At 41.4% G+C, this 25,795-nt stretch overlaps 1 protein-coding gene across 2 annotated transcripts in view; it reads left to right on the forward strand.

Annotated features, from left to right (window-relative positions):
* The window catches only part of cntn1a (contactin 1a), a 69,966-nt gene that overhangs the window by 21,665 nt on the left and 22,506 nt on the right, over window positions 1-25,795 (forward strand). The window contains exons 1-6 of one of the 2 annotated variants that reach the window (XM_030053939.1): window positions 2,238-2,451; window positions 10,881-11,015; window positions 13,368-13,406; window positions 22,846-22,972; window positions 24,079-24,254; window positions 24,669-24,764. In XM_030053939.1, the coding sequence (XP_029909799.1) occupies window positions 10,961-11,015; window positions 13,368-13,406; window positions 22,846-22,972; window positions 24,079-24,254; window positions 24,669-24,764 (493 nt within the window). In that variant the 5' untranslated portion in view covers window positions 2,238-2,451; window positions 10,881-10,960. Of the gene's footprint in view, window positions 1-2,237; window positions 2,452-10,880; window positions 11,016-13,367; window positions 13,407-22,845; window positions 22,973-24,078; window positions 24,255-24,668; window positions 24,765-25,795 lie in introns of those variants that run through there. The other variant, XM_030053938.1, reaches the window with a different exon arrangement.

Here is a 25,795-nt window from a genome sequence, read left to right on the forward strand (position 1 = left end):
GTTATAATGGAATTACAGCCAGTCTGTGTTTCATGTTAAATCAACAATGAGAAATGGGAGGCCACTTCAATATAAAATGCTTAATTTGCTCAAATTGGGCATAAAATGGGCACATGTTGAGGCAGGGAATGCAAAACATTGCTGCCTGAGGAAGAGTTTCAGCCTGTAAAGTGTCACCTGTGTACACTGTATATTAGCCAACTTTTTGTGTTCCCTGCCTCTATGCGTACCCATTCTGTTCCCTATGTGAGCTTATTAAACATTATACTTTTTAGGGCTGTAGTCTGTTAGTCGACTGGTCGATTTATTGGTCGATACGTTCTTGGTCGACCAAAATCTGATTGGTCGATTATTTGCCATGTTAATTTTATCAGGAGTAAAGCACTAAGTGCTAATGGGGGTGTTTTCAGAACAAACGGTTTCACGGGTAACAGTCTGTCTTCGGAACACCCCCCTTGTTTTCACAATTTTGGATTAGCCCAACCCACTGGCGGAGACAGATAGGTTGGCCCATAGATGCCGCGTTCGCTATTGCCGTACATCGCGACTATGGGCCAATCCCAATGTCCACCCTCACACACTCACTGACTTTGAGGCGCGCTCCCGCTCAGTTCGTGAGGGCTTAGGGTTGTCCCATAGAGCTTGGCAACTGACGTCACTGCGCAATGCATTCTGGGACGTAAACAATGGCGCGCCGCCATTTTGTGTGGCCATATTGAGCGAGAGAAAAACAGCGCAAACAGGACACAATAACTTCTTGAAAACTTGTCGAAAGTGATTTTAAAAAGTCGATTAAACGACTTTTGACGTTTCCCGATTTTTTTGTGTACTTAGTCTGTGGCGTCAGTGCATATACCAGGGGTCGGCAACCCGCGGCTCCGGAGCCGCATGCGGCTCTGTCATCCCTCTGATGCGGGTCCCTGTGGCTTTTGAAAATAATTTTCAATATATATATATGTATACATACATATATGTATACATACATATATATATATATATATATATATATATATATATATATATATATATACACACACACACATATATACATATATATGTATATATATACGTATACATGTATATATATGTATATATATACATACATATATATATGTATATATATACATATATATGTATATATGTATATATATATATATATATATATATATATATATATATATATATATATATATATATTTTTTTTTTTTTTTTTTTTTTTTTTTGTATTCCCGCTGCCCCCCGATTAGTCGACTTTTGGTCGAAATTTCAGGACTTTAGTCGACCAAGATTTTCTCTGGTTGACTACAGCCCTAATACTTTTGCATCCAAGTGGTGTCACATCCCTCATTTTTGATATACATATTTTGCATTTTGGGAGCCCTTGTTCTCACTGGTTACTATTGGATGTTAAGAAATGGACGTTATTAGCTATGGATTTCACTCACTCATCTGTTAAAGAAGATTTAATCTTACCCCCTTAACCCTTTGCAATTCCACCATAGAAACCATTGCATTTAGGAGAAAATGACTTTTAAACAGCTGTCCACTGTAGCGACTACTATAGGCCAGAGGGTTAATATCTGCTGAGGAAGAGTAGATCAAGGAGCCCCAGGAAAGAGTTCAATTATTGTTTGCTTCTTTAGTAAGAGAAATAGAAAGAGAACAGGGGAATGGTGAAAAACTAAAGGAAACATGGAATTACAGAATCTGACTGGGACTGGTAGTAGTCGCATGTGAGAGATCCACATTGCTGGAATTTTCTTTCATGTCTTATCTTTATGGATGAAAGTGCACAAGCTGTGCAGTTTTTCAAAACATGCGTTTTCTTCACCCTTTTGGCTTCCCAGCAGTGGGGATGTTGATGATGACAGTGGTGATGTTGTGGCTGAGAAATGATTTGAAGGTTTGTCTGCTTTTGATTTCCTCTCACTCCAAGTCTGGCTCACAGCCAGACTAATGATGGGAGTGTACCAGTGGGGCGGAGAGAGAGTACAAAGGTGAGGGGGGCATGCTGGTGAAATCATATGTGTGTGTGTGTGTGTGTGTGTGTTAGTGCTGTATTTTTATGCCAGCGTGCTTTTTCTGCGTTTGTGTGTGAGTGAGACAGGAGGGCTTAAGAGATTAAACCCCAGCCTGGCCACAGTAAGAAGAGACAACCCCTTAGCGGAGTGTTCTCACTGCAGGGAGGCTTCTTCGGTGGTGCTCCATTTGCATGGCTCCCTGTCCTGCTCAGGGAATTAGCCTTTTCTTTTCCCGCTTTCCCTCCCTCCCCCATGCACCTTGGAGAGAGTGCTCCCATCCAGCAGCATCGCTCATTTCTGAGACAGACAATGGAGTGGAGAATTTAGGACAGTTGGCAGGGTTGGCATGTTGGAAGGGATGGGGACACGGGCTGTTAAGTAGCTCATCTCAACACATTCATCCTTTGAAATGATAGCACTCCACAGAAAGGTAAGCGTGTGAGTGTCAGGGCGCTCCATGCCCTGATCATTTTATGCCTCAGATAAGTCTTTGCAGTGATGGGTAGCCTCCCTCTCCTGGTGACTGAAATGCAATTAAGCAGGATGTTGGTGTCTTATTTTATGATTCAGTGAAAGCATTCTCTTTGTTAAGTTAATCTGTGGCCTAATGTTGGATTCACCCCTTTAATCCAATAAGGAGATGAATGGGAATGGTTCTGGGGGAAAACTAGACTTAGATTAATCGTTCTATTGTTTGCCTCATTTATTTAGATATTGATTGTTTTTTTTCTCCATATACCTCTTTATTCTTTGTATTGCTATTTGTTACTTCTCTCTACTGTTGTGATGCTAGGTGTAAGTAGCCCTCTGATCCCAAGTCATTACAGTTATTTGCACAAGAGAGAGTGTGCAGCTATCAGCAAGTGTGGCCAGAGATATGCAGCCTCTAAAGCGTGTCACTGCTCTCCTATAGAAACCACTTAGCTGATATCTTTATTGAACAGATGTGGCATGAAGTAATTCAGCTGAGCACTCTCAATTCTTCTATGACCTTTGCCTGTATAGCGCAATTTATCATAAATGGCATGTCATGCTTCTTGGCTACACATAAATTCCAGGTCTGGAGTTTTGGTGGTGAGCATTAGTCAAACATGGAGGGTAGAGCTCACTTGAGTGGCTGTTCAGTTGAAAGGTCAGTACCTCTGAACGATAGCAGTGATCATCTGTGTGAAAATGAACTGTAAACATCGCTCGCGGTGAGGGAGATTTCATAGACATGGTTACATAGTCGCAGTTTGGCGTGAGTGCGACGGGACATCAGTGATGAGAAAGGTCAAATGAATAAAGAAGCCGAGTAGCAGTTAATATGCCATAACAGAAATGGGCCGTCAAGCGCAGGTGTAAATCATCACTTTTGGGCCTCTGATGAAGTGTGTACCAGCAAACAGCTTTGTGATAGAAATATTACCAGCTGCCATGCCGTGCTCTTATATTGTCACTCACCTTCCTCTAACAGGCGCAAATGATTGCGTGCCATTTGCTTGCCGATACAAACAAACTTGCGCTGTCATTCGAGGAAATATTACACAACCCTGCTGAGGTTGTTAACATTTTATATGGTCCAACTCATGATTTCACTGCTGTGTATAGCACAGTCCACTTAGGAAGATACCTGATAATATCGAATATCATAATATTTGCGCCCATATGTGATATTTTATACAATTTTGGGAAATTGTTTTTCAGGCTGATGTCTGGTTGCAGGCTGATCATACCAAATTTCATATTTCAATGGGACATTATTGCAATATTAAGTTTTGGATATTGTCCAGGCTTAGTGTATAGCAGTAGTGTATATTTGTTTGCAGACATAGACAAAGACTGATTTTAGGTAATTCATACCCCTGTCCAATGCCAGTTTGCATGCACTGAATGACTGGTGTTATTGATATTCGGGTCAGCTGGGGTTGTGGAGGCGATGTGGCTCTGGGGGGCATTGTGTTGACTGCAGGGGCAAGGATAAATAGCTTACATTAGCATGGCTGCCTCTATTGGGAGAAGGAGACAGACAGAGAGGGAAGGGAGGAGAGGGACAGAGAGACACAGTGAACGAGCCGCGCCTCCATCCTCTGCAGCTGGATAACCTCATGAATAACACTTATACTGAGGGAGTGTCTGTCCTATAGGTTGGGAAAGTATGGCAGTGGTTTGGATTTTATGGATAAAGTTTGTCACAAATATATTTTTCTTTTTAATTATATCTCAAGTCTTTCATAATTTTCTAATCAATTGAGACTTGTATAAGTAGTCATTTTGCGGTATAATGCACTCCTCACTCATCATACAAATGACGGAAGGCCATAAAAAATGGATTTCACTTTCACTTATTCTCAGATCACATACCAGAAAACTTTTCTTCTTATTTGGAGTACCACTGAACCTTCATATTTCTACATTGAAGGTTACTATCTAGAGCTGAACAATCAAAATGCTATCAAAATTATGATATCCAACTGCAATATCCAAATCACGGGAACTGCATTTTTTTCATAAAGGCAAAATGCAACAAAGTACCATTATAAATGTTGTATTGTGGTGCTACAGAGATGTCCTGGCCTTCAAATTATCCAGACGCAAGGAAACATGTTCGTTTGCCACAGACTCCAGCAAAATCATCATCATTAATTTAATAATTTTTCTGGTGAAAATTAAAATTAAAACGCAAAAATCATAGGTATGTCACATGATTTGGACTTGACTTGGACTGAAGTCACAATTTGATGACTTTAGACTCGATTTGGTAAAATCAAGAGACTCTTGTGACTCAACTGTGACTTGAACACCAATGACTTGTGACTTCACTTGGACTTGAGCCTTTTGACTCAGAAAGACTTAATAGTCTACCTTTCCCAAAGCTAAAGTTTAAAAGTTTTATGCCATTAACTCATCCTTGCAGCCTCCCTAGTGGTACAAGGAAAGCTAAGGAAGTTACTCTGGGCTTCTCATAGACTTTAATTGACACTGGAAGATCAGCTCTTTATATCTCAGATCCACACTGACCCACATCTGTAGTCAGTTGGGAGCCTAAATCTTATCAAATCAATCAAAAATCAGCTTTATCTAGCATTAAGTTAGGTATCTGTTATTGTTATAGAAAGTGAAAAGAATGGGTTAGGGTTAGTAAGCACTCACATGAAGTAGGCCCTGCCATCCTTTGGAATAATCTAAATACAGAGATGCCTTGGCATTTCAGGACCTTTTTTTTTTTTTTTTTTTTTTTTAGACCCAAATCAATTAACAGTTTTGACAGATTACTAACTTGAAATAGGGTGTGCTCTAATGGACCATGTGCAATTATTTGCATGGTCAGGCAATGGAGAAATAAATGATTAAGATTAAGATCGAGTGCATGATGACTTGTTGGGGACTCAAACCTCAAAGTTTGGGACTTGGATACTTGACTTGGACTTGTCAGTTTTGACTTGGGGTTTGAATTCTACAACTTCAGACTTACTTTTGACTTGCAAAACAATGAGTTGTTCCCAGCTCTGGCAAAAGTGATCATTTCCACTAAAATTGTGAATCATATCACAGTCACAATGTCTGTCTTTTTTACCCTGTTTTTCAGCCCTAGGATGAACCTGACCTTAACACTAATGGGAAGATCTGTTTCTTCTGGACAGATTTTTATATTTGGGTTTTTGTTTGACATTATGGCTCGAGATTTTGATTCTTACACAGTTATTCTTAGTAAGACAGTTTTAGTTGAATTTATACTGAATTTTTTGAACATGCCATTTTTCTTTTTGAGTAAAAACAATATTATTGAGCTGTCTCCTTGTGATAGTAACATGACATTTGATATCCTTCAGCTGCTTGTGTTATTTTCCGCTGTGGTCCCTTTGCAGCAGACAAACAAGCTGTTAGAGAGTGAAAAATAAACGCAGCACAGTAGTCACTTTTTCTATCAAGTGGTGAAGCAGCTTCTGCTTAGCAACAGAGGGGCTCTACAAAGCATGTAGAGAGCATCTTTGTCTGCAGGTGTTGTTTGTGTCTTGGGGTTGCTGTTTTATCTGCTGCGTAATAGGCTTGAATAGCCTGTGTCTGTATCTTTGATTTAATTGAATCATTGTCTGTGTCTACTGGAAGATAATAAACCTGTGTTTCTTTACAGTCAATCCCAGTCTCATTTTCTCTATGCGGTGATATGAAAAACCACCAGTGAGAAAGGAGCTGAGGGTATAGCGACATACAGGCACTCTCTGGCTCATTTTGGGATGACAAATCAATGATTTTGCTATAAATAATTCATAGCCAAGGCTGTAATATGTATCACCACTGGTCTGTGGTAAAATAACAGTGATTCAGCATAAAAATGAACTGGGCCGCTGCTTTTGTTTGGTTATTGGAGTCATGTAAAAATGTGTAGTCATACATGTGACAAGAATGATGATGAGGTCATTTATGCGGTTCTTTTTTTTTCTCTTTACTTTGAAAAGAATGTTTTCTTGGTCACATGAAAACAGGCAAACCTCATATGCGACATGACTTTTCCCATAAAGCAGAATTTATTTCACTAGAATTTCTATTTATAAAACCACAGAGAATGGCAGGAATCAGAGCTTGGACTAGAGTAGCTTGTTTTGGAGAACAGGACTTGTGACTTGTAGTGACTTGCTGTGAATTTGTTGACTGTCTCGGAAAGTCTGACTAGGAGAATTAAATGTTCAAGGCATTTAACGCAACTGGTTCAGTGGACCTGCTTAATAGCCAGCAGTGGATGTAGTTGTTGCAAAGGGCAGCTGCACATATTGTACTTAGATGAATGTGAAACGGCAACACAGAATCCATGCTCAACAAACCTACTCTGTATACATTCTGAAATAGTTCAACTTTGTGTTGCCTGTCTGTCTACTTCAGCTCTTGCTCTGGTTAATTAGTTAATGAACCAGACTTGGTAGATGCATCATGTTCACATAGACCCACAAATATCACTATATGTGTAAAAATGTGAATTATCACTGTAAGTAGCTCCAATGTTAGAAAAACATTTTTTCCATATTGTACGACAGTGTCACATATATGTTATCTATCTGCTGTTTGCAAAGTTTCACTGAAGCCATATCGCGCTTATAATGAGTGAAATAATCAAATGAAAAACGCCATTGTTTTATGGCTGCACCACTGCATCCGATAAAAAAAAAAGAAAAAAGAAAAAAAGAAATCTTGGTGTCCTGTGCATCATTTCCCTGTAATTCACCAGGAGATATTTAGTATCTTGGGCAACCTTTGGGACTCTGGGCCATGCAGCAACGACAACTTCATCAGTGGGATTGGCACGGTTGAAGAGGTTACGGTAAAAATGTCTGAATAAAATCAGACATAAATGTCTGCTAAAATCAGACTGGCTAAATCAATGCTGTCTCTTGCAACTGAGGGCATGTACAAAGTCTGGCTGTGCCATCCTCATTTAATCTGGATCAATATTCCTCCTCGCTATCAGTCTTTTTTCTCCGCAGTAGCATCTGGTGAGGGTACAAAATCTCCTCTGGCGCACCACATCATTTCTGATTTGTGAGTAGACTCAATCTGATGAGAAGTTTCTCATCAGATAACATATTGGATTCCACTGCTATTGCCTCCATACAAGCACACTGTAAAATGAATTCCATGCAATAAATAAATAAATGAATAAATAAATAAATAGATAAATAAAATAACCAGGGAAACGCAGAGGTACTAGTACATAATCCATCTTTGCTGCCTACTAGAAATGATACTTGCTTTTCTTGTGGAATTCAGACATAACTGGGATGCTGCAGCAACTGACACTGTGTTTAGGCAGCGCTGATTTTCCCTTCTCCAACTGATTAAGACCAATCCAGCGTTAACCCCCATCTTGGGTTTCTCTTGCAGGATTACTGCAAATCTGTTGTTAATGAATCATTGGGATGGTGGTGGTGGTGTCTGGGTTCATATGGGAGGGAGGGAAGTATACTGGATGAAGGGGAAGATACCCTCTTTCTTGTTTGTGAGGTCTGCCACTTTGACCTCCCTTCCCCCCCGTTTTCGCTGCTATACTCCATCCCTCCTTCCCCTCCCTGTGGGATTGGACCAAGCTGATAAGGCATGACGTTTCCATAAAGCCCCCTGCTCGTTTATGCAGCCCGCGTTAGGCTGAGCAGAGAAAAGGAGGGGTTTCACTCACTTTCACTTAGCTTATAGTGCCCTAAGGGGGTTATGGGGTCATGTTAAAAAGCACGACTGATGATATTGGTTGTTTGTCTGCAGCAGCAGAATCACACAATCTGCCCCCAACCACCACTATGTAATGTGGGACCTTGAGCTGATTCTATATGGTGCTGGGGTTGAAATTCCTGCAGGGAGTAAGATGAGAGAGAGAGAGAGATTGAAATTCAGGGAGCAAAGCAAAGCTGGAAGTGGTGGGTAAAGAAAAAAAAAAAAAAAAAACGTGACAAGGAAAAACCTCAAATCAAATCGCAGGCGGTAATAGCTCTGGCAACGTCCAGGGTGTGATTTATGGAGGAGGAGAAATGGCCTTGTTTGAGGGCCGTCACGTCTGTGCCTGGTGATTTACTGTGATGACTGGAGCTCTGTCATCACGTGCATTCAGGCTGCTGGAAGAAAAGAAGCAAGAGGACCCATTAATACTGATTATAAGAGCATGCTCCTTTTCTGTGTGGCACTGGTCTGCTGGCTTTTTACAGTATATCAATTCAGAGACAGTTCTTAATGGGATAAATGGGATTGGTTCTCTTGCTGTGTACCATGACCCTACAACGAGGCTCCTTATCGTCTCCCCTAATCTCCTAAGTGCATCTGTTTAGATCATTTATGATTCATGACTTACAGAAGTAGTCCTTACAGTAATAATATACCTGTTTACAAGTAAATGGAGAAAGAGATGGAGAAAGAAAAACAGCGACAGAGGCATTTTTCTAATGAGCTTTTTGCAGTGCTTTGTCATTCTTCAGTGATGGATAAATTAAGGGATGACCACAGCACCCTGGGTCTCGCTTCCACACCAACAATATTGTTTGAGATTAAAATGAGTGTTTGTATAGTTTTGCTGCTGGACACAAAAGGCCCCCTGCAGCACACTAACTGTTTCTTCTGAAAGGTGTTGCTAGGATACAGGGCAGCTTGAAGATGAAATCCCCTCTGTGTTGCTTTCTCCAGCTGTAAAACCTGCACATAATGTGCAACTCACTAAGCATGCTTATCTAGTTGCATGAATGTGCTTTAATGTACGTCCACCCATATCGGTGTGTGACCGTGTGTGTGTGTGAGTGTGTGTATGCTTGTGTGGAAATGTGCACATGTGCTTTTGTTTGTGTGTATGTGCATGTCATGCAAGACTGGCATAATTCATGGCTTCTTCTCCATCATAATCCGTTTTCTATAATAGGGCTTCATTTGTCGGGTGAGCGCTGAGATCTCAATCCAGTTGTCACACCTCTCGGAGGCTCTGCCAGCTGACACCTCGGGCAGTGCACAAAGAATCAATAGTTTCTCCCTCCTGTTCAATTACACTGTAATCAACACACACCGCTCTGGCACAAACCGGGTATGAATGTACAGGTCTGCAAATGCTGATTGATACACAGTGCAGTGACATCAGTAATTCAATATATGCAGGTGTTGTATTGTGATGTGGCATGAGTTGTACTAGTGTTTACTGAAAGGCAACACTGATCATAAATCAGTGGACAGACCTTCAGGCTGGAACTGAATGATATTGACTAAAATCATGATGATTTTGGAGGATTTTGCATTGTGGTATGGAATGGGATTATCTAGACTCAGATAATGCATAATTGCCTTTTCAGCACTAACAACTGAATGTTATTGCACAGTTTGATTTTAATGATGTAGGGAATAGTTTTTACCGGAATGTATTCTGGCTTTTAGCAATTGCAATGGTCAATTTCCGATTTAGATCCCCCCCTCCCTCCCATTTAATTGCGCCGGCCTCAATCAAACATCCTAACTGTAATCAGTGAGCATGATTGTTTCAGTGTCAAAAGCAAGCTGGCAGCCATTTCTGTTCACTCGGTAAGCATGAACCTCGTTAATCTGGCATCATTCTACAGTCTGCCTCCATCTTTCTGTTTCCCCGGGGAGAATTGTTTTCCTCTCCTTGTCTCTGACAGCGCTGCCACGGTGCTCTCTCGCTGTTTCTCAGCTGTTGCTTTTCATATTGTGTTCCTTGGCGTGAGGCTCAGAGCGGGTGCTGTGCTGGCGGTGGTGGTCGCAGTGTGGTGTTAACATCTTGCGGGCAGTGAGTGGCAGATAGATGCTTGCTCAGTCAAACCAATGCTCAAGGTTGCTTCTGGCAACCATCCAAATGTCAATCATCAAACGTCAACCTATCAAGGAGCTTGTGCCTTGGAGGCTGACATGAAGCAGAGACATGGTGAGGCTAGCGTGCGACTGTTTGCTGGTGGATGTTGTGGTGCTCCACATGTGAGTGGGGATTTGCATGGGAAGCCGTCATGCGCTCTGACACCAGTTGATTCTGATATGCTTGAGGTTGCTGTATGTGGTTTATGTTTTCTGTAATGTGTCATACCGCATACGCAGTTAAACGGCACAAACGGGAACGCACTCCTGTCTTTATGCCTTGCCTCTGACTGTATTTTTACGTTACACAGGGAGATGCAGCATGTGGTTGGATGTGAACTAGGGCTGGGAAATAAGTTGATTTAATTGATTAATTCAGATTTATGTTTTAAATTGATGCAAAAACCGCTGACTCCTAAAATCATGATTTTGACTATGTGTGCTGTAACGTAATAAAAACAGTTTTGTTCCATTTTCTGGTGTACAATTATGCTATCAGCTGGTATCTACAGTTTTTCTTTTTTTATCTACTGACAACCTCTCTCTTTCTTTAAGGAAACCCAGGCGGTCCTGCTAATGTTCCATCAGCTGAGCTTCTAGCCATCACCCCACCAGGAGGTTCTCACTGCAACACCATGCTGCATCTCACCCTGCTCCTCCATCTCCTGGTCCTCTTACTCTCACCTGCAGGTCAGCACAATGTCACAATATATATCAGTGCTGTTGGATGAAAGCCGTGCTTTCACCGTAAAAGTTGTTTTCACCAGACTTATTTTCAAATTAAGATGTATGCTTTTCACAGATTAACTCAAAATTTTCACATGACCATTGAATAATGTGTATAATCCCGAGGGTTATTCCTCAACTTTCCTTCACCTCAAGTAAAAACATGTAGTTCAACTCAATTTGAAGTTCTGAGGTTTTCAACTGGCAATAGTAATATGTGGGAAAAATATGCTCAATAGTTAAGCAATAGATTTGTTTTATACCATCAGTCATTTAGTTTGACTGGTTGTAACTGGTGTGTACATCTGTTTTATACAAATTTCGCCAAGTATATATGCAGTACCAAGATGCACCGGAGATCCAGTCATTCAAAATAGATAAATAAAAACAAAAACATTCTGAGGTTGTTAAAGATGCATTTGGCCACACTCATAGCAAAGTGTAAATGCAACGAGTGCCCAAACCTCATATAGCAACCACAGAAACAGCATTACATTTTTGTGTGTATCCAACTACAAAGTGCATGCAAATGAAAGTGGTGGCACGGAGCCTGGATAGTGGCTTTTCAGAAATGGATCGTCAGCCTACTCACAGATGGGGAACAAGCGAGACAATGTGTTAATAAGCTGCTAACTCTCAGATTCAAAGAATGGAAATATTACCAGATGAATGACGTGGATAGCAATGTGAATTTTGATATAGGAAGGTGTGATGAGGAGAAGGCAAGGCGAGACAGGGAGGAGATGTGGAAGGGCCTCAGCCAGGCTTGGTGAGGAAGGCAGGTGAAAGTATCTGTGGCTTGGCGTGGCTAATGAAGATGGCATGGCGTGGGCAGAGAAACAATGGAGCGGTGGCAGGCGGGCAGATAGGTGGGCAAGATGATCCACAGGGCTTGAGGCAACAACCTGGTGAAGACTGTGAGTGAAGGCTGGGCTCTTATACTTGGAGGCTTGATGAGCTGATGGAAGGCAGATATGCTGGTGGGGAAGACAGGGCAGGTGTGCTGGTGAAGTGATGAGCCAAGAGAGAGAGATACGCCCACACCAGACACAAACACACACACACACACACACACACACACAAGGGAGCACAGAGAAACACACCAAGGCACGGATGTGGTTGTGACAGATTTAACTGCACTTAAATGCAGTCCAGCTAAATCAGATCCAGATGAAGTGAAACCAGACACATACTAAGGCCCTGCATTTACAAACACACAAACACACTACTTTGTTTTTTTTCTCTTAAACTTTGCTTGGCTATTTCTGCTGTTTTTCCTCCTACATCTTATATTGAAATAGATGAGGGTTTTTTTGGGGTTTTTTTGTGTGATGCTGCAGAGCACCCAGCCGTGTTCGAGGCAGAGCAGAGCAGACAGAAAACAGCAGGCCTGAAAATGACCTGTCTAAAAAGATACAACCTCCTCTGTGCTTCCAATACCTTGGGCAATCCTCTCTTAGTTCAGATTTGATTTCAGCTGAACCAAAAAATGGCTGCTTGGATTGGGATTTCTCATGGCTTCACACCACATCTTTCTCAAACAGACTCTGAGATGTAAGAGATCTTTATTTATTTATTTATTATACGTGAAGGCTTTGGCAGAAGTACACCGGAAGCTCAGAAATCCCATTTACATTGCACTAATCCACAGCTACAGACTGACAAATTGGAATATACACATAGTGCACTGACATACAATACATACAGTATATACATCCTCGCATGGGGTTGTATAGTATGGTGGCTTTTTGACAGCAGCCCACCAGCAGAAATGGGTCATCTTCATAGCTGGAGAACATCGGCTTGACGTTTTTGTTTAGAGCCACCAAGGACAAAGTTGGTTGGTTAATGTGACATTAATGTTATGACAGCAAGAAAATCTATCTACGCTATCTAAAGTTTACAGTGTGTTTTTATGTGGTTTGGCAGTCCTGCTAACATTATTTAGTGTTAGAAACCATTTTTTTAACCTTGATTTCTCTCTTGCTATGAGCAGTGCTGTTCATTTAAATGAGTGGTGTAATGGTCATGCCATTTAAGCGGGATAACAGAGTGATCAAACCCATAGCCACCAAAAGGCCAGCCGTGGCTGTTTCTGATCTAAGTGTTTTATTATGGATTATGTGTGGGTTCCACTGAGCTGGCCTTCAGCCTGAGGCAGCCTGTCAACAGCACGGCTGGGTTTCCAGCCATTCATCTCATTCTCTGAAGAAAGATGTGTAGGCTAGATTTTATCAAAGACGTGCCAAAACTCACTTAATAAACGTTCCTGAGATAATAATATAGAGTTTTCTTGCTCTCTTCTAATCTCTTCAGATGCAACCATGAATGGGGAGGTACCTGACTTCTGTGGAGGTAAGACTGCAAATAATTTTGTTGGGTTCGTCCTCGCACTGTTATCTTCTCCATCACTTACAAATTAGCAGGCTTATCTATCACAGAGCAGACAATTGTAAAGACATCACTACTAAACAACCCACTGTAGCACTTTTCATACCACAAACAGTAACCTGATTGGTCCCTTGGACAGCACCCTTCTGATCTCTACATCACACAGCCCATAGCTTTAATCCTGAATAATGGCTACCAAAAACAAGTGATACTGATCAACAGTGATAACATGTTATTTTACTATGCAGCCACAGGTATTAGACATACTGAGAATAAACAGATACAAATAACCTTTGTGTTTGGTGTGGGTGATTGGTAGTGTACCAAGGCCAGTTTCCAACAGACATGTTTTTCATCCAGTTTTGAGACATGTGTTGCACATTTCCAGGCGTGCATGAGTTTTTTTTTTTTTTTTTTTTTTTTACCCTTACTCTGAAAACACAGACACATGCACATCAGCAACCTCACTGCTAGCCGCAGGCTGTCTCTACACTGAATGGCATGCATCTACACTCGCCATCAACCCCGAAAAACACAAAACACATTCCCCAAAATAACATGCACCATATTCTGCACATTCACACAACTCATATTTTAGTCAGACAGTTACATTATTTTCTTAAGCAAATTATAAACATTCGGTGAAGTATTTTCTCTGACATACATTATACATACATTATACATCCGCGTCGCTACTTTTATACACTTTTGTGCCACTTTTGCTTACCTGAAAACACAGACACACACACATCAGCAACCTCACCGCTAGCTGCAGGCTGTCTCTACACTGAATGGTGCACCTTGCTTAAAGGACCCCCATGGACACCTGGCTGACCAAAGTACCTGTGTGAGCTTTGCTCATGGTAACCGTGTATTAACTAACCAAAATACTACAGCTGAAATTGCAAATGATCAGAATATCAACCAACAAAACAATAAACTCAAATAATGAAAATAATGAAAATAATACATAGTGATGGGGTTGGGTGGTGCCCAGTGTCTGTTAACATGTATCACACTACTGTGTCCCACACATGACATGTTTTGGAACAGACACAGAGACAAGTTGCCTGGTGTTTCTGTGTCCACCGGGTACAGAGATGGTGTAGGAGCCAGACAGAAATGGAACGGCATGAAATGTCTGTCCGCTTCTGCTCTATTTTTGCAGGACACATTCCCACAGAAGTGGGAATACAGTATTTTGATTGGTGGGTGTATGCACGATAAGGAAATAGAATATCATAATCTATCGATTTAATTTTGCCAGAATTTCCGTTTCTGAATGAATGATTACAGCCTTAAGCTGCTCTGTATCCCACACAGTCTGTTATCTCTCTTGTCAGCTCTGGGCCAGTGAATGATTACATAAAGTAACTTCTTTGTTGTAACAGTTCAGTTTCCTGATTGAGACTGGAAAAAAAATGTTGAGGGAGTCCAATTAAAGTGGGTAAAATAACCATTCAGTTTGGCTGCTGCTTAACTCACCCAATATAACAAGAAAACATTCAGGAAAACTTTGCAAACTAGCAAAAGTTTGGCTGTCACTGCCTGCTGGTGGACATCTACAAACTGACAATGATGTGGCTGCTGCAGAGCTGCAATGCACACATGCCAGTGACTGCCGGTGCCTGCAGGATATAGGTCATAGATGCCTTGAAAAGCCAATTGGCCCTTCTGAGCTGTGGGGCCGGATTGAAATGCACTGGCTGCATCAGTGGTAGTTACGTTGGGATATGATCAAAAACTGTCCTGTATCTTTAGCAAACAATAGTGGCATTTTGGGAGTGAGAAACATCCTAAACACAGATGTGCACAGTAACAAGCCATTTCCCTCCACTGAATAAGCTGTATAGTGAGCTTTAGTGCAGCCGTCACTGAGCTGAAAGAGTCAGCCACTCTCTGCATTTGAAGTGACAGAATGTAATGGTATTGGAGTATTAAGCTTTCATATGCCAAAATTTGTCTTGCACAGCACATGGTAGCGCCACATCAATTTCTACATGAAATCTTAGCACTTCATTTGAGTGGCTTTAATACAAGTGGCTGGGTGGCCAACTGGTTACAGAGACTGTTGGTTTGACAGCTGATGTGTCACCATGAACAGACATTGAATATCAGCCTGCTCACTCGTTTTTAGTTTACTAGTGAGGCTTATTTCCATTTTGGTCCCTGCTTTTCAAAACACAGACAAACAAGCTGTTCTTCTCCTGTGTCTGAGTGCTGTCTGGCTGTGTTGATACGACTGTGGCCTTGGAGTTAGGGGAAAGGAATAATCTGTGATTCATCGTAGCCCTTCAAGGCCATGCCATTAAAACTGCTAAGGTTGAGTAAGGCCGGTGACTTGTGACCTCTCCTGGCATAATTCTGTCAAAACACGGCAAGCACAACATCTGGACAGCTTTTACTGGCTGGATTTCACAGCATTATGCTTGAATTTGGCACACTTTGTTTGTCACTTAACTGCTAAAAGAAAAATCCAGCGCATTGGCCCAAAAACGTAGTACCATTCTGTCATCTTTTAAGACAACGTGGGTGTTTTGTTTCTTATTTTGGCATAATCACAGGCCTGGCTATCCAGACTTTGGCCACTTTAATATGAATTTCTTGCTTTTGGTTCAGTTTTTCACCAGCACCTGATGTGGTTGCCATATCGACTGCTTATGATCTCAACTTTGTCTTTTCTTTGTTTTTCCCAAAACATTATTCAATATTGCTCTTTTCTCTGTGGTTCTTGAGCTGTAAGGAGAGCTCGCCCACCTCCTTCTTAATTTAGATACACATTATTCCAGTTATTGTAATCAGCTGCTCCTCATGCAACAAAATACACACAGAACAGAAGTATGTCAAGTGCAAGTTCAGCTCTGCCCATCCTCTGGGCCCTCGGGTAGTGAAAACACAACAGTATCTGCCTGTCAGGATTTGTTAAGGGACTGGCACTGACTGACAGCTCCTTTCTCATGGGTTACAACAGCACGGGGCTAATGAAAATCTGTCTGGAGGTCATGTTTCTATCTGCTGTTGCTATTCCTGGACTTCTCCATGCAGATGTGCATTAATCCTAATGGACTGTGCATATGAATCTAGCATATTCATTACAACTAATAATTGTCTTAGAGCTTCTGTGTTTCATGGGATATGGAATGTTGTATGAATATTTGTGGGCATTGTAAACGAGATAGAGGAGAAAATATACAAAGTAAAACATGATGGCATGGTTAAATTCTGTGTGGAAGGAACTGAACAGACTTCATAAAAGTTCTTCATCCTCAAGCGGTAATCGATAAAAAGGAGAAGAGCACTTGTGAAACCACATTTTCTGAACAAGTGACTGTCTTCATGTTTTTCTGTCGTGGAGAAAATCAATCAAGTTACAAACAAATTCAACAGTATTCTGGTCATACCAGTCAGTGGCAGCTGATTATGTGCTATGTAGTTTTCACAGCTTCTTTGCCAATAACTTAGCAAAGTTGAAGAAATAACACTTACTACTGTGCATCAAGTGACAGCTCTTGAAAAAGTCATCACAACTCCAATCACATTTGGAAGACTGAATGCACTGACGTCATATGCTGCCACTGCAAACCCGTCTTTATCATGGAATTGATTTGGTTTGATTGAACTGACTTGATTATCCAAGGTTAAATTGTTCATATTGAGTAGTGGAAGGGAGATGCATGCTCCAGCATCAAGAAATGTGAACATGCACACAATCGGAAGGAGCAAAACTTCCTAAATGTCCAAAAATCTCCACCTGTATACTTAAACATTTAATGAGTCTGACTAAAGAACTAAGATTTACTTTTGGACACTGGGGCTCTCCTATACTTGTGTATAGAACATGTTGTCATCACAGTGTTTTTATTACCGCATAAGTATTGCACTATACTTGTTTGTCATTTTCCCTGAGTGAAATAAAATGGAGGCAGATTACCAGCAGGGGGGGATTCAGTGGGAAAAAAGGAAACAAGTTGTGATGCTGCATGAAGGGTGACTTGCAGTGACTCTCTCTCTGTCTCTCTCTCTCTCTCTCTCTCTCTCTCTCTCTCTCTCTCTGATGATGGTATACAGTGTAGTCATAGTTTGTGTGCCTCTGTGAGTACACCCTGTGTATCTACATGGTTTCACCACCAGGACATCAGGACATGCTAACATCACCTCCACTTGTCTGCAGAAATAAAAATGCATGCTGTAAAGCTCTTTGTTTTTACATACAGATACAAGACGTCAGCCCGATGAACTGCAGGCCACAAAAGTGTAATGGGACACTGAAATATAGGAGCAGATGTTGCATGTGCTGTATACAATGATTAGGAACTCTGTGTAAAACTTGGATAAGCATGGTGCTGTAGTCATACGAGGAGGCACAGTCGATAGCATTTTCCTCAAAGGTCACAGCACATCGTGTAGGCGGCTTTCCAGCTGGGATACAGACTTCTCTTTTTGCCTTCCAGTCACCTGCTTATCATTTAGCACACTGCAATGTCAATCCTGATCATGCTGCTGTTAAGGACTAATGCAGTTATCCCAGTGATTCAGTCTTAATAATAAAAAAAAAACCTCAATCCCACAGCCTAATGATGTTTATATCCATTATAGGCTAACAGGGTTAAATCCTGTCTTTCAGATTAATGCTTGTCGCAGCCTGTGGAAATCTCTGAATTCAGACTCTGCCTGTATTATTTCCTGTTTGAATAGGTCTGCTCTGCTACCACTTCCATTTTAGAGCATGATGCTTTCCAGCAACAAATGTGATGGCACAAATGGTGCCACACTGAGCATCATTGCACAGTGTGGCACCAAAATGGCACCAAATTTTTCATATTTGTATCTCAGCAGAATATTAGTTTTTAGTGAAGCAGCTTTTATTCTGTGTTATTTATTTAAGATATTAAACTGAAAAGTTGCATATGTTTTTTTTTTTTTTTTTTTTTTTTCCTCAGGGAGAATTTGGCTTGAGACTCATGAGAAACAACCATGTTGTGGCTCAGGGGCTTGCGGGTAATTATTGCTACACGATGCTGGTGGTGCCTCCAGGATAAATATGTTATCTGTCCCACTTGGACATTTACCAATTTGCTGAAGCAAACAAACCATGTTGCAGATGAAGCCACTCTAATACACAGCTGTGTATAAAGTTAAGTTCATCTGAACTGTGCTTTTGAATAATTATGCGGCTATTTATACATTTTTTTGCACCACTAGCTATGCAGTGCTGCACTGGTGGCCTGTGAAATAGAGAGACATTTGAAATGCAGAAATTTAATAGGAAAATTGTTTCACAAAAAGGACCGATTTCAGGAAGCTGGAGCTGTCGGATGTTTACAGGTATAAAACAGAAGCAAGACAACAAGTCGTAGTCATGCACCTAAAATAATATCTAATACCTTGATGAATAATTGATGTCTCATTAGATGCTGATGCCAGGGAAGCTATGACGCTCCTTTGCAGGCTACAGTGTTTCAAATTCAAATGAGAGTCTAAACTGCCCTGCTTTTTAGTTGAAAAGGAGTCTGTGTTTGATAATGAAGTCTGTCCAGAGGAAGGCTTCTAGTAGGCCCTGGAGACATGGCCTCTGATTAGTGTGTGTGTGTGTGTGTGTGTGTGTGGGTGGGTGGGGTCAGGGTCTTGTTTAGTTTCAAAAAGCCAAGGAGAGGTCTCTCTTTCCCTCTTTGTGCAGATGCGGCTCTCCTGTGTGCGCATGTGTGTGTGTGTGTGTGTGTGTGTGTGTGTGTGTGTGTGTGGATGTCTGTCTTTCATTCTCTCTTTCTCTCCCTCCCTCTCTCTCTCTCTCTCTCGCTCGCTGTGTGTGTGTGTGTGTGTGTGTGTGTATGTCTGGGCAAGATGTGGCTGTCCATTGACTGCTGTGTAAATGATTACTCGCCCCTTAAACAGAGCAAGTCAGTGCATCTACGGTCAGTGCCAAAAGACGAAACAGAGGGAGGGATTGAAGCTGGGAAATAGAGAGCCTGAGAGACAACGCAGATTGAGAGTGAGAGAATAAAACAGAGAGCGGGACTCAGATTGAGAGAGGGTTAGGAAGGGGGTGGAGTGGAGGAGACGCAGGGGAACAGGATGAGAGATGGAAACAAAAAGATTTGCCGTGTTTTAGACAAAATATATCAGCTGTGTTAGAAGAAGCGAGAGGTGAAGAGAAAGCCGGTGAGAATGCAAACAGGGAGGCGATGATGAAATGAACTGATACTATACAAGAATTCAGGGGAGGGAGGGAGGGGTGGAGGCTGAAAGAGAGATAGAGAAGGACAGACTGAAGATAAAAGAAGGAATCTGGGTGCTTCAAAGGCAGATGGCAGGCCAGGCAAAGAAAGAGAAGAGCGTGAGAATAGGAAACAAGTTAGAGAGAGAGAGAGAGAGAGAGAGAGAGAGAGAGAGCAGAGGCAAGCCCTGGAGATGGAGAGGCCGAGACCGAGAAAGTGAAACGAGGCAGTGCAGAAAGAAAGAGTGTGTGTAAGAGGCCTGCGTGTCTCCAGGCAGTGGGCCTTATGTGGCCTGCTTTAACACTCCCCTCCACCATCTGTCACATCCCACATTACAGCGAGAGGAGAGGACCGACACCAGCGCTCATCTCTCCGGGTTGCTCTCCTCCTGCCATTCCAGCACTGCAGCACAGACTTGCTGACTCCCTCCATTCAACCCAGCCTCCATTTATATTTTACACTTACATTTTAAGCATTTATTTGACACTCATACAGAGCAACTTAAGTGCAAACACCAGAATAGGTGCACGCTGTGTTTCCTGTCCTCAATGTTAACTCTTCTCCTCTGTCTTTCTTCCTCATTTGCTCTTTTTTTTCCCCCCCTTTTGTTCCCTGAACATAGTTTCCCACTTAACGTGCCTTCTACCACACTCACAATGCCCCATTTATAGAGGAGTATGTTTAATTCTCTCTCAGGCAGCGGTACTTCAAAGACCTTGGGATTTGCATCAATGTCGAGCGCTCGCACACGGTTGGCTGCTGGAGTGTGAGAGTGTGTGTGGATCCTGTCTCCCTCATATCTCAATCCCTGCCTCTTGGTCGGCCGTCCTGGTGTGAGAAGTGTGCAGCTCACCAGCCTGTGATGCTGTTCATCTTGACAAATCATTTAGACTCAAATTCGGTCTTGAAATGTTGTTTTTTTCTTAAATTACGTGAAAAAAATCTGCTGTTGGAATGAGATAATCCTACTTGTTTCCAATTCTGATCAACTTCTTTTCCAGAATCTTTCCATTTTTCATTCATTTTTCATTTTTCCATTTCCTTGTTCTAATTAGCTGATCTGCCATATTCTTTGTTTGAACATATTTACACCTGTTCCCAGTAAAAATCCCCAAACAACTGAAACTGAAACTTTTCCACTTGTTTTTCCATTGACAAGGTTATTAATTCTTGACATTTTAATTATTGACAGCACAGACACTCCCATAAAAGACTTAGTATACAGCACCTAGCATTATTATTGCCAAAATAATGAATAAATACAGATTTGGATGATTGTGAAGTATACAGTTTGCTATTGAAGATTTACATCAAGGTGAAGCACTCACATGGTTGGCTTCTGGAATATGTGAGTGGTTGTTAGAGAAAAAAATCAATACAGCTAAGTATTGCAATATTGATTTTTTTTTTTTTTTGTTCTACTATATCAATCCTCTAGCCCCTTGTATTGATATTGATTGTTAATTCACTTCATTTTCATATGAAGTTATGACTTTTACATTTAGATGCACTTATTAGGTATGTGCATTGTGCTTATTTTGCTTTGTTAAATTGGAATTTGATTTTTTTTCTTAAATTGTTTGAGTCAGTTTGTCACCTGATTTATCATATTTGTTGTATATTTTTATTAGAATACCCCGGTGTTTTGCACTAGGTTGTGTTTTAAGCTCTATTTATAAATTTTTTGGTCAGTCTTGTAGAATATTGATTGCAATGTGCTGTGATACAAAAAGTATTGTGACCCATGTTTCACCCTGCAGAAGTTGCTCTTTATGCTTATTGACATTGTGAAGTTATTCATTCTTTACATTTTACTTATTGGCAGCAGAAACAGCAATGTAAAAGTTAGTATAGCTATTATTATTATAGCCTAACAATAACACTACAGACTGTAAATAACTTGATCTTGAACTACACTGTTGCTGTTGGAGATTTCCATCACTTTCAAGCATTCACACTTGTTTGGCTGGAGTATGTAGGTATCATTCCTGTCTTTTGTCACTTGTTCTCTCCTGGTTATATGAGTATGAGCTAAGAATACACCTTTATTATATCCCACTGTTTCAATGGCGGTGAATAAGAGTATGCAATCTCATGTGGTAGGATAATGGGAAAGGCATTTGGGCCTCTTTTGTTCCACTTTTTAAAGGTGACACACTCCTGTCAATTTGACATTTTTGAAGTGAGTCAATCCTAAGAACCAATGCGTGCGTGGTGAGGAGGATTGGATGGAGGCAGGATATTGCTGTCTGAAAGAGCAAGCTTCTCCCCCTTGAGGTGTCAGCTGTGCTCTTTTAGAACTCAGAGACGCAGGGGGATCTCTCTCTCTCACACACACACACAAACACACACAAGCACGCGCATACACACAGACTGCACATTTATATTCCCACAGTCACCCACACACCTAACATACTCTTGATCTGAGAGAATAATCAGCGTTTGGGAGCATTTCGCCTCATTGCCTATTCATAGCTTGGCATTGTGTTTATGTCTTATTCATGGCACGGCTTGTGATGTCTGTCTGTTTTAATGAGTAATTGGGGCTAATTGTACGTGTGTGTTGACAGTGTAAAAGGCAGACTGAACGAAGCAAGGCATTTTCATCAAGGAGACTCCTCACCTTGGATTGCCCGTGCAAATGCTAGACAGGATTGGGAATGACATATGAATATTTGAAAGGGTTTTGGATTATGCTAAGTAAAGTAGCTTTTCCAGTTTGGGGATTTTATATTAGCTTGCCAATATGATATCCACTGGCACAAGATGAATAAATTACTTTGGTCCGGCACCTGAGTGAGCACATCTTTTCATAATTATTGTCATGTTGTTATTTGCTGTGGAATAAAGCTGTTGTGTATTAGATCAATAGCTGACACAGATTCTGCATGGATTCATGTGTTAGATTAGCCACACTTGAATCCAGTATTTATCTGAAATCAACTACAAAGTGATTAGTGTGTGTGCAACCACAAACCAAGATGAAATAGTACATCATATACTCTAGTCAGTGTGTGTTTTTTGTTTTGCCCCTTACATTGCATCAGAAGCCAGCTGTCTTGCTTTTGATTGAATTGACCCAGAACTGCCATACAGACGATGAGCTCTAATGCCTTGATGTTTCCTTCTTGCATCTCCGTCTTAGCTTGTTGAAATTTAGCCCAGGCTTGTTTGTTTGTTGCCGGCAGGCGATGCTACAGGTTACGGGCCAGTGTTTGAGGAGCAGCCGGTGGATACCATCTACCCTGAGGAGTCGCCCGAGGCCAAAATCACCATGAACTGCCGGGCCAGAGCCAATCCACCTGCCACATACAAGTAACATATGTTCCCCAAAGTCCCAGCCTCATTACTGCCCTGCTGTGCTTTCTGTACGCCTCTCATCGCTCGTCGTCTCTTAGTCTGGGCTCAGATTGTTTTAGGCTCTACCTGCAAGGTCTCAAGGACAGCTAAAGCTTAATGGACTTTTAAGGCTTTCTATTTGTGTGTGTTTGAGTGTATGCATGTGGAGATGTGTGTGTGTGTATGCCTGATTAATGACGTTAGGCACTTTGCCATGCAGCAGTGCTATGATCAGACCATACAATCTGAACCCAGCCCTGCATTATTTTGCTGTCAAAGAATGTGCGCAGCTCATTTTCCTTGCAGCAGATGTTTTGTTTTTTTCCCCTAAACAAATAATAGTTTAAATGCCAAAATATGACATCCCAACAAAAGCCTAGCGACAAAGGAGATGTTGGTGCAGCAGCTGCAGCACAAACAAAACCACCACTGGGTCTCCATCTCATTTTAGTGCTAAAAATTAAAAGCATTTTTTGGAAGATCCATTTCAATTTAGATGTAAATGTATGTAAATGATACTGCTTCGCTTCATCCAAATCAGTTTCACTGTCAGAGAGCCCAGAATTAGATGTCAGGGGAGAGGGAATTAGTTTTGACCATGGATGGCATTAAGTGCTTATGATGATTCATCTACAGTACAATCAGATATGCCTTTCAGACCATGGATTTTGCTATTGCTTCTACTCGATCAGCCCTCCAAGTTTATGAATCTTGATAAATATTGCACGGATTTATCACATAAAAAGATAAATTGTAAAGCAGACCATGCTAAGCTTTTGTTTTACCTTGGAGGACCAGATGGATGATGTGTGCCATGTAATACCACAAGCAACAGAGCGCTGAGTCACTCACATAAAAGCATCCAAAAACAAATGAATATACATTTCTCAGTCTAACTACCTGCTTGACAAAACTCTGTGTGTCCTGGTATGGTAAAGTAAACCTATGTGGTTCTCCAAATAACATGAGCTAGTTCTTAGTAGGGGAGAAATCACATTCAGCACACCAAAGAAGAGACAAACACTTGATGGAAACCCTTTCACTGTGTAGCACCACTGTGACCCTGATTGTTTTGCTCATAGGTGGAGGCTGGACAGTCGGGACATTGACATGGATGCAGATGACCACTACAGTTTTGTGGGGGGCAACTTGGTCATCAGCAACCCTGTCAAGAACAAACATGTGGGGATGTACTCCTGTGTGGCCACCAATGACTATGGCGCGATCATCAGCCGAGAGGCCTCTGTCCAGTTTGGATGTAAGTGGCCCAGATGTGACCCTCCCTGTAGCCTGTTTTGTACCCAGAGTTTTAAACAGAGTGCTGCCCCGGAGCTGTACTTTCATGCATATCAAGAACACTGCGGTTGCAAGGGCAGCTAGGACAAATCATAAGTGGTGTGGAAAGTGCAATTTGTGAACGGTCTAACTTTATGAAGCCAGTGTGACTAATATGGTTTTTGTAATGAAAAATCACAACGCTACGCACAAGCTGGTTAGTGGACCATCTTTTGTGTGATGGTGTGAATTTTATTAAACGGGGAAATTTCAGGGAAATTGGTTATGAGAGATGTTCAAATTTGTCATGTGAGAGTATGACAGTGGATTTTGTGTGGCTGAGCCTGGTTGAGTCTGAATCTTCTCACAGTTCTTTGTCTCTTTCTGTCTCTCTCAGATCTTGATTTTTTCTCATCAGAGGAGAGACAGTCAGTGCGTGTGAAAGAGGGACAAGGGGCAGTACTGCTCTGCGCTCCCCCGCCACACTACCCAGGTATGGTATGTGCTCAGTAATAGTGCTTAGTTAGGATTGCTACAAAATTAGATTTTAATGACCTCATTGTATAGTATTAGCATCTGATTGATCAGTGGGACAATGGCACAGAGACTCAGCAGTTAGCACTGTTCCTGCAGAGAATGTGGACAAAGGCTCAATTCCTTGGACTTTTCTATGTGGACTTTAAAGGAATAGGTCACCCAAAATACAAAATATATTTCCCCACTTACCCCTAGTACAATATATCCCTCTCTCCAGATCATTTCTGTGTGATTTGACAGGGTTTCCAGTCTGCAGTGATCTTCCCTGTATCCCTGCATCCCAATATTAGGCGGTGTTTGTTAGTGTAGCTCAACCTTTCAAAAATGTATATGGAAAAACTCAACAGCAGCAGCTCTTTCCAAATTTAAAGACACAGATGCCTGGCATAATCCGCAGTCCAATCCATGGATGCTGAACAGGGTGAGGAATTTCAAGGGGAACTATTTTTTGATGAAGAACATAAACAAACTATATCTATCCACCTCTAATATATGCCCATTGGTGGATAGATACAGCTTGCATGTGTTTTTTTTTTTTTTTTTTTGGGTGAGCTGTTCCTTTAAATACTCTGTCCTTGTTTGTATGGGTTTCCTCCAAGTACTATGATTCCCTCCCACAGTCCAAAAACCAAATCAGGTGGATTGGAGACCCTAAATTGCCCCCCTAGGTGTGAGTGTGTCTGTCTATCAGTATTATCCTTGTGATATACTGGTACTGTGTCCGGTGTGTTTCCCTGTCCCTGTGAACTGGGATGGATTGCAGCACACTGTGACCCTGAATATGAATAAGCAGGTGAAGACAATGAATAAATGATATTTTTCAAACAGCCCATGTATTGCTGTTACCATTGGTGGTCATTTCAATCTGATAAAAACCAATGAAATCATGCCCTCTATTGGTTAGGGAGTGAATTGCCCTTTCTGATGTTCTCTAAAGTAAATATGTGATGATGTCACTGGTTCTGTCACCTCTGTTTTAATGCTTGT

The sequence above is a fragment of the Myripristis murdjan genome, chromosome 6 (assembly GCF_902150065.1).
Source record: "Myripristis murdjan chromosome 6, fMyrMur1.1, whole genome shotgun sequence".
Classification (NCBI taxonomy): domain Eukaryota; kingdom Metazoa; phylum Chordata; class Actinopteri; order Holocentriformes; family Holocentridae; genus Myripristis; species Myripristis murdjan.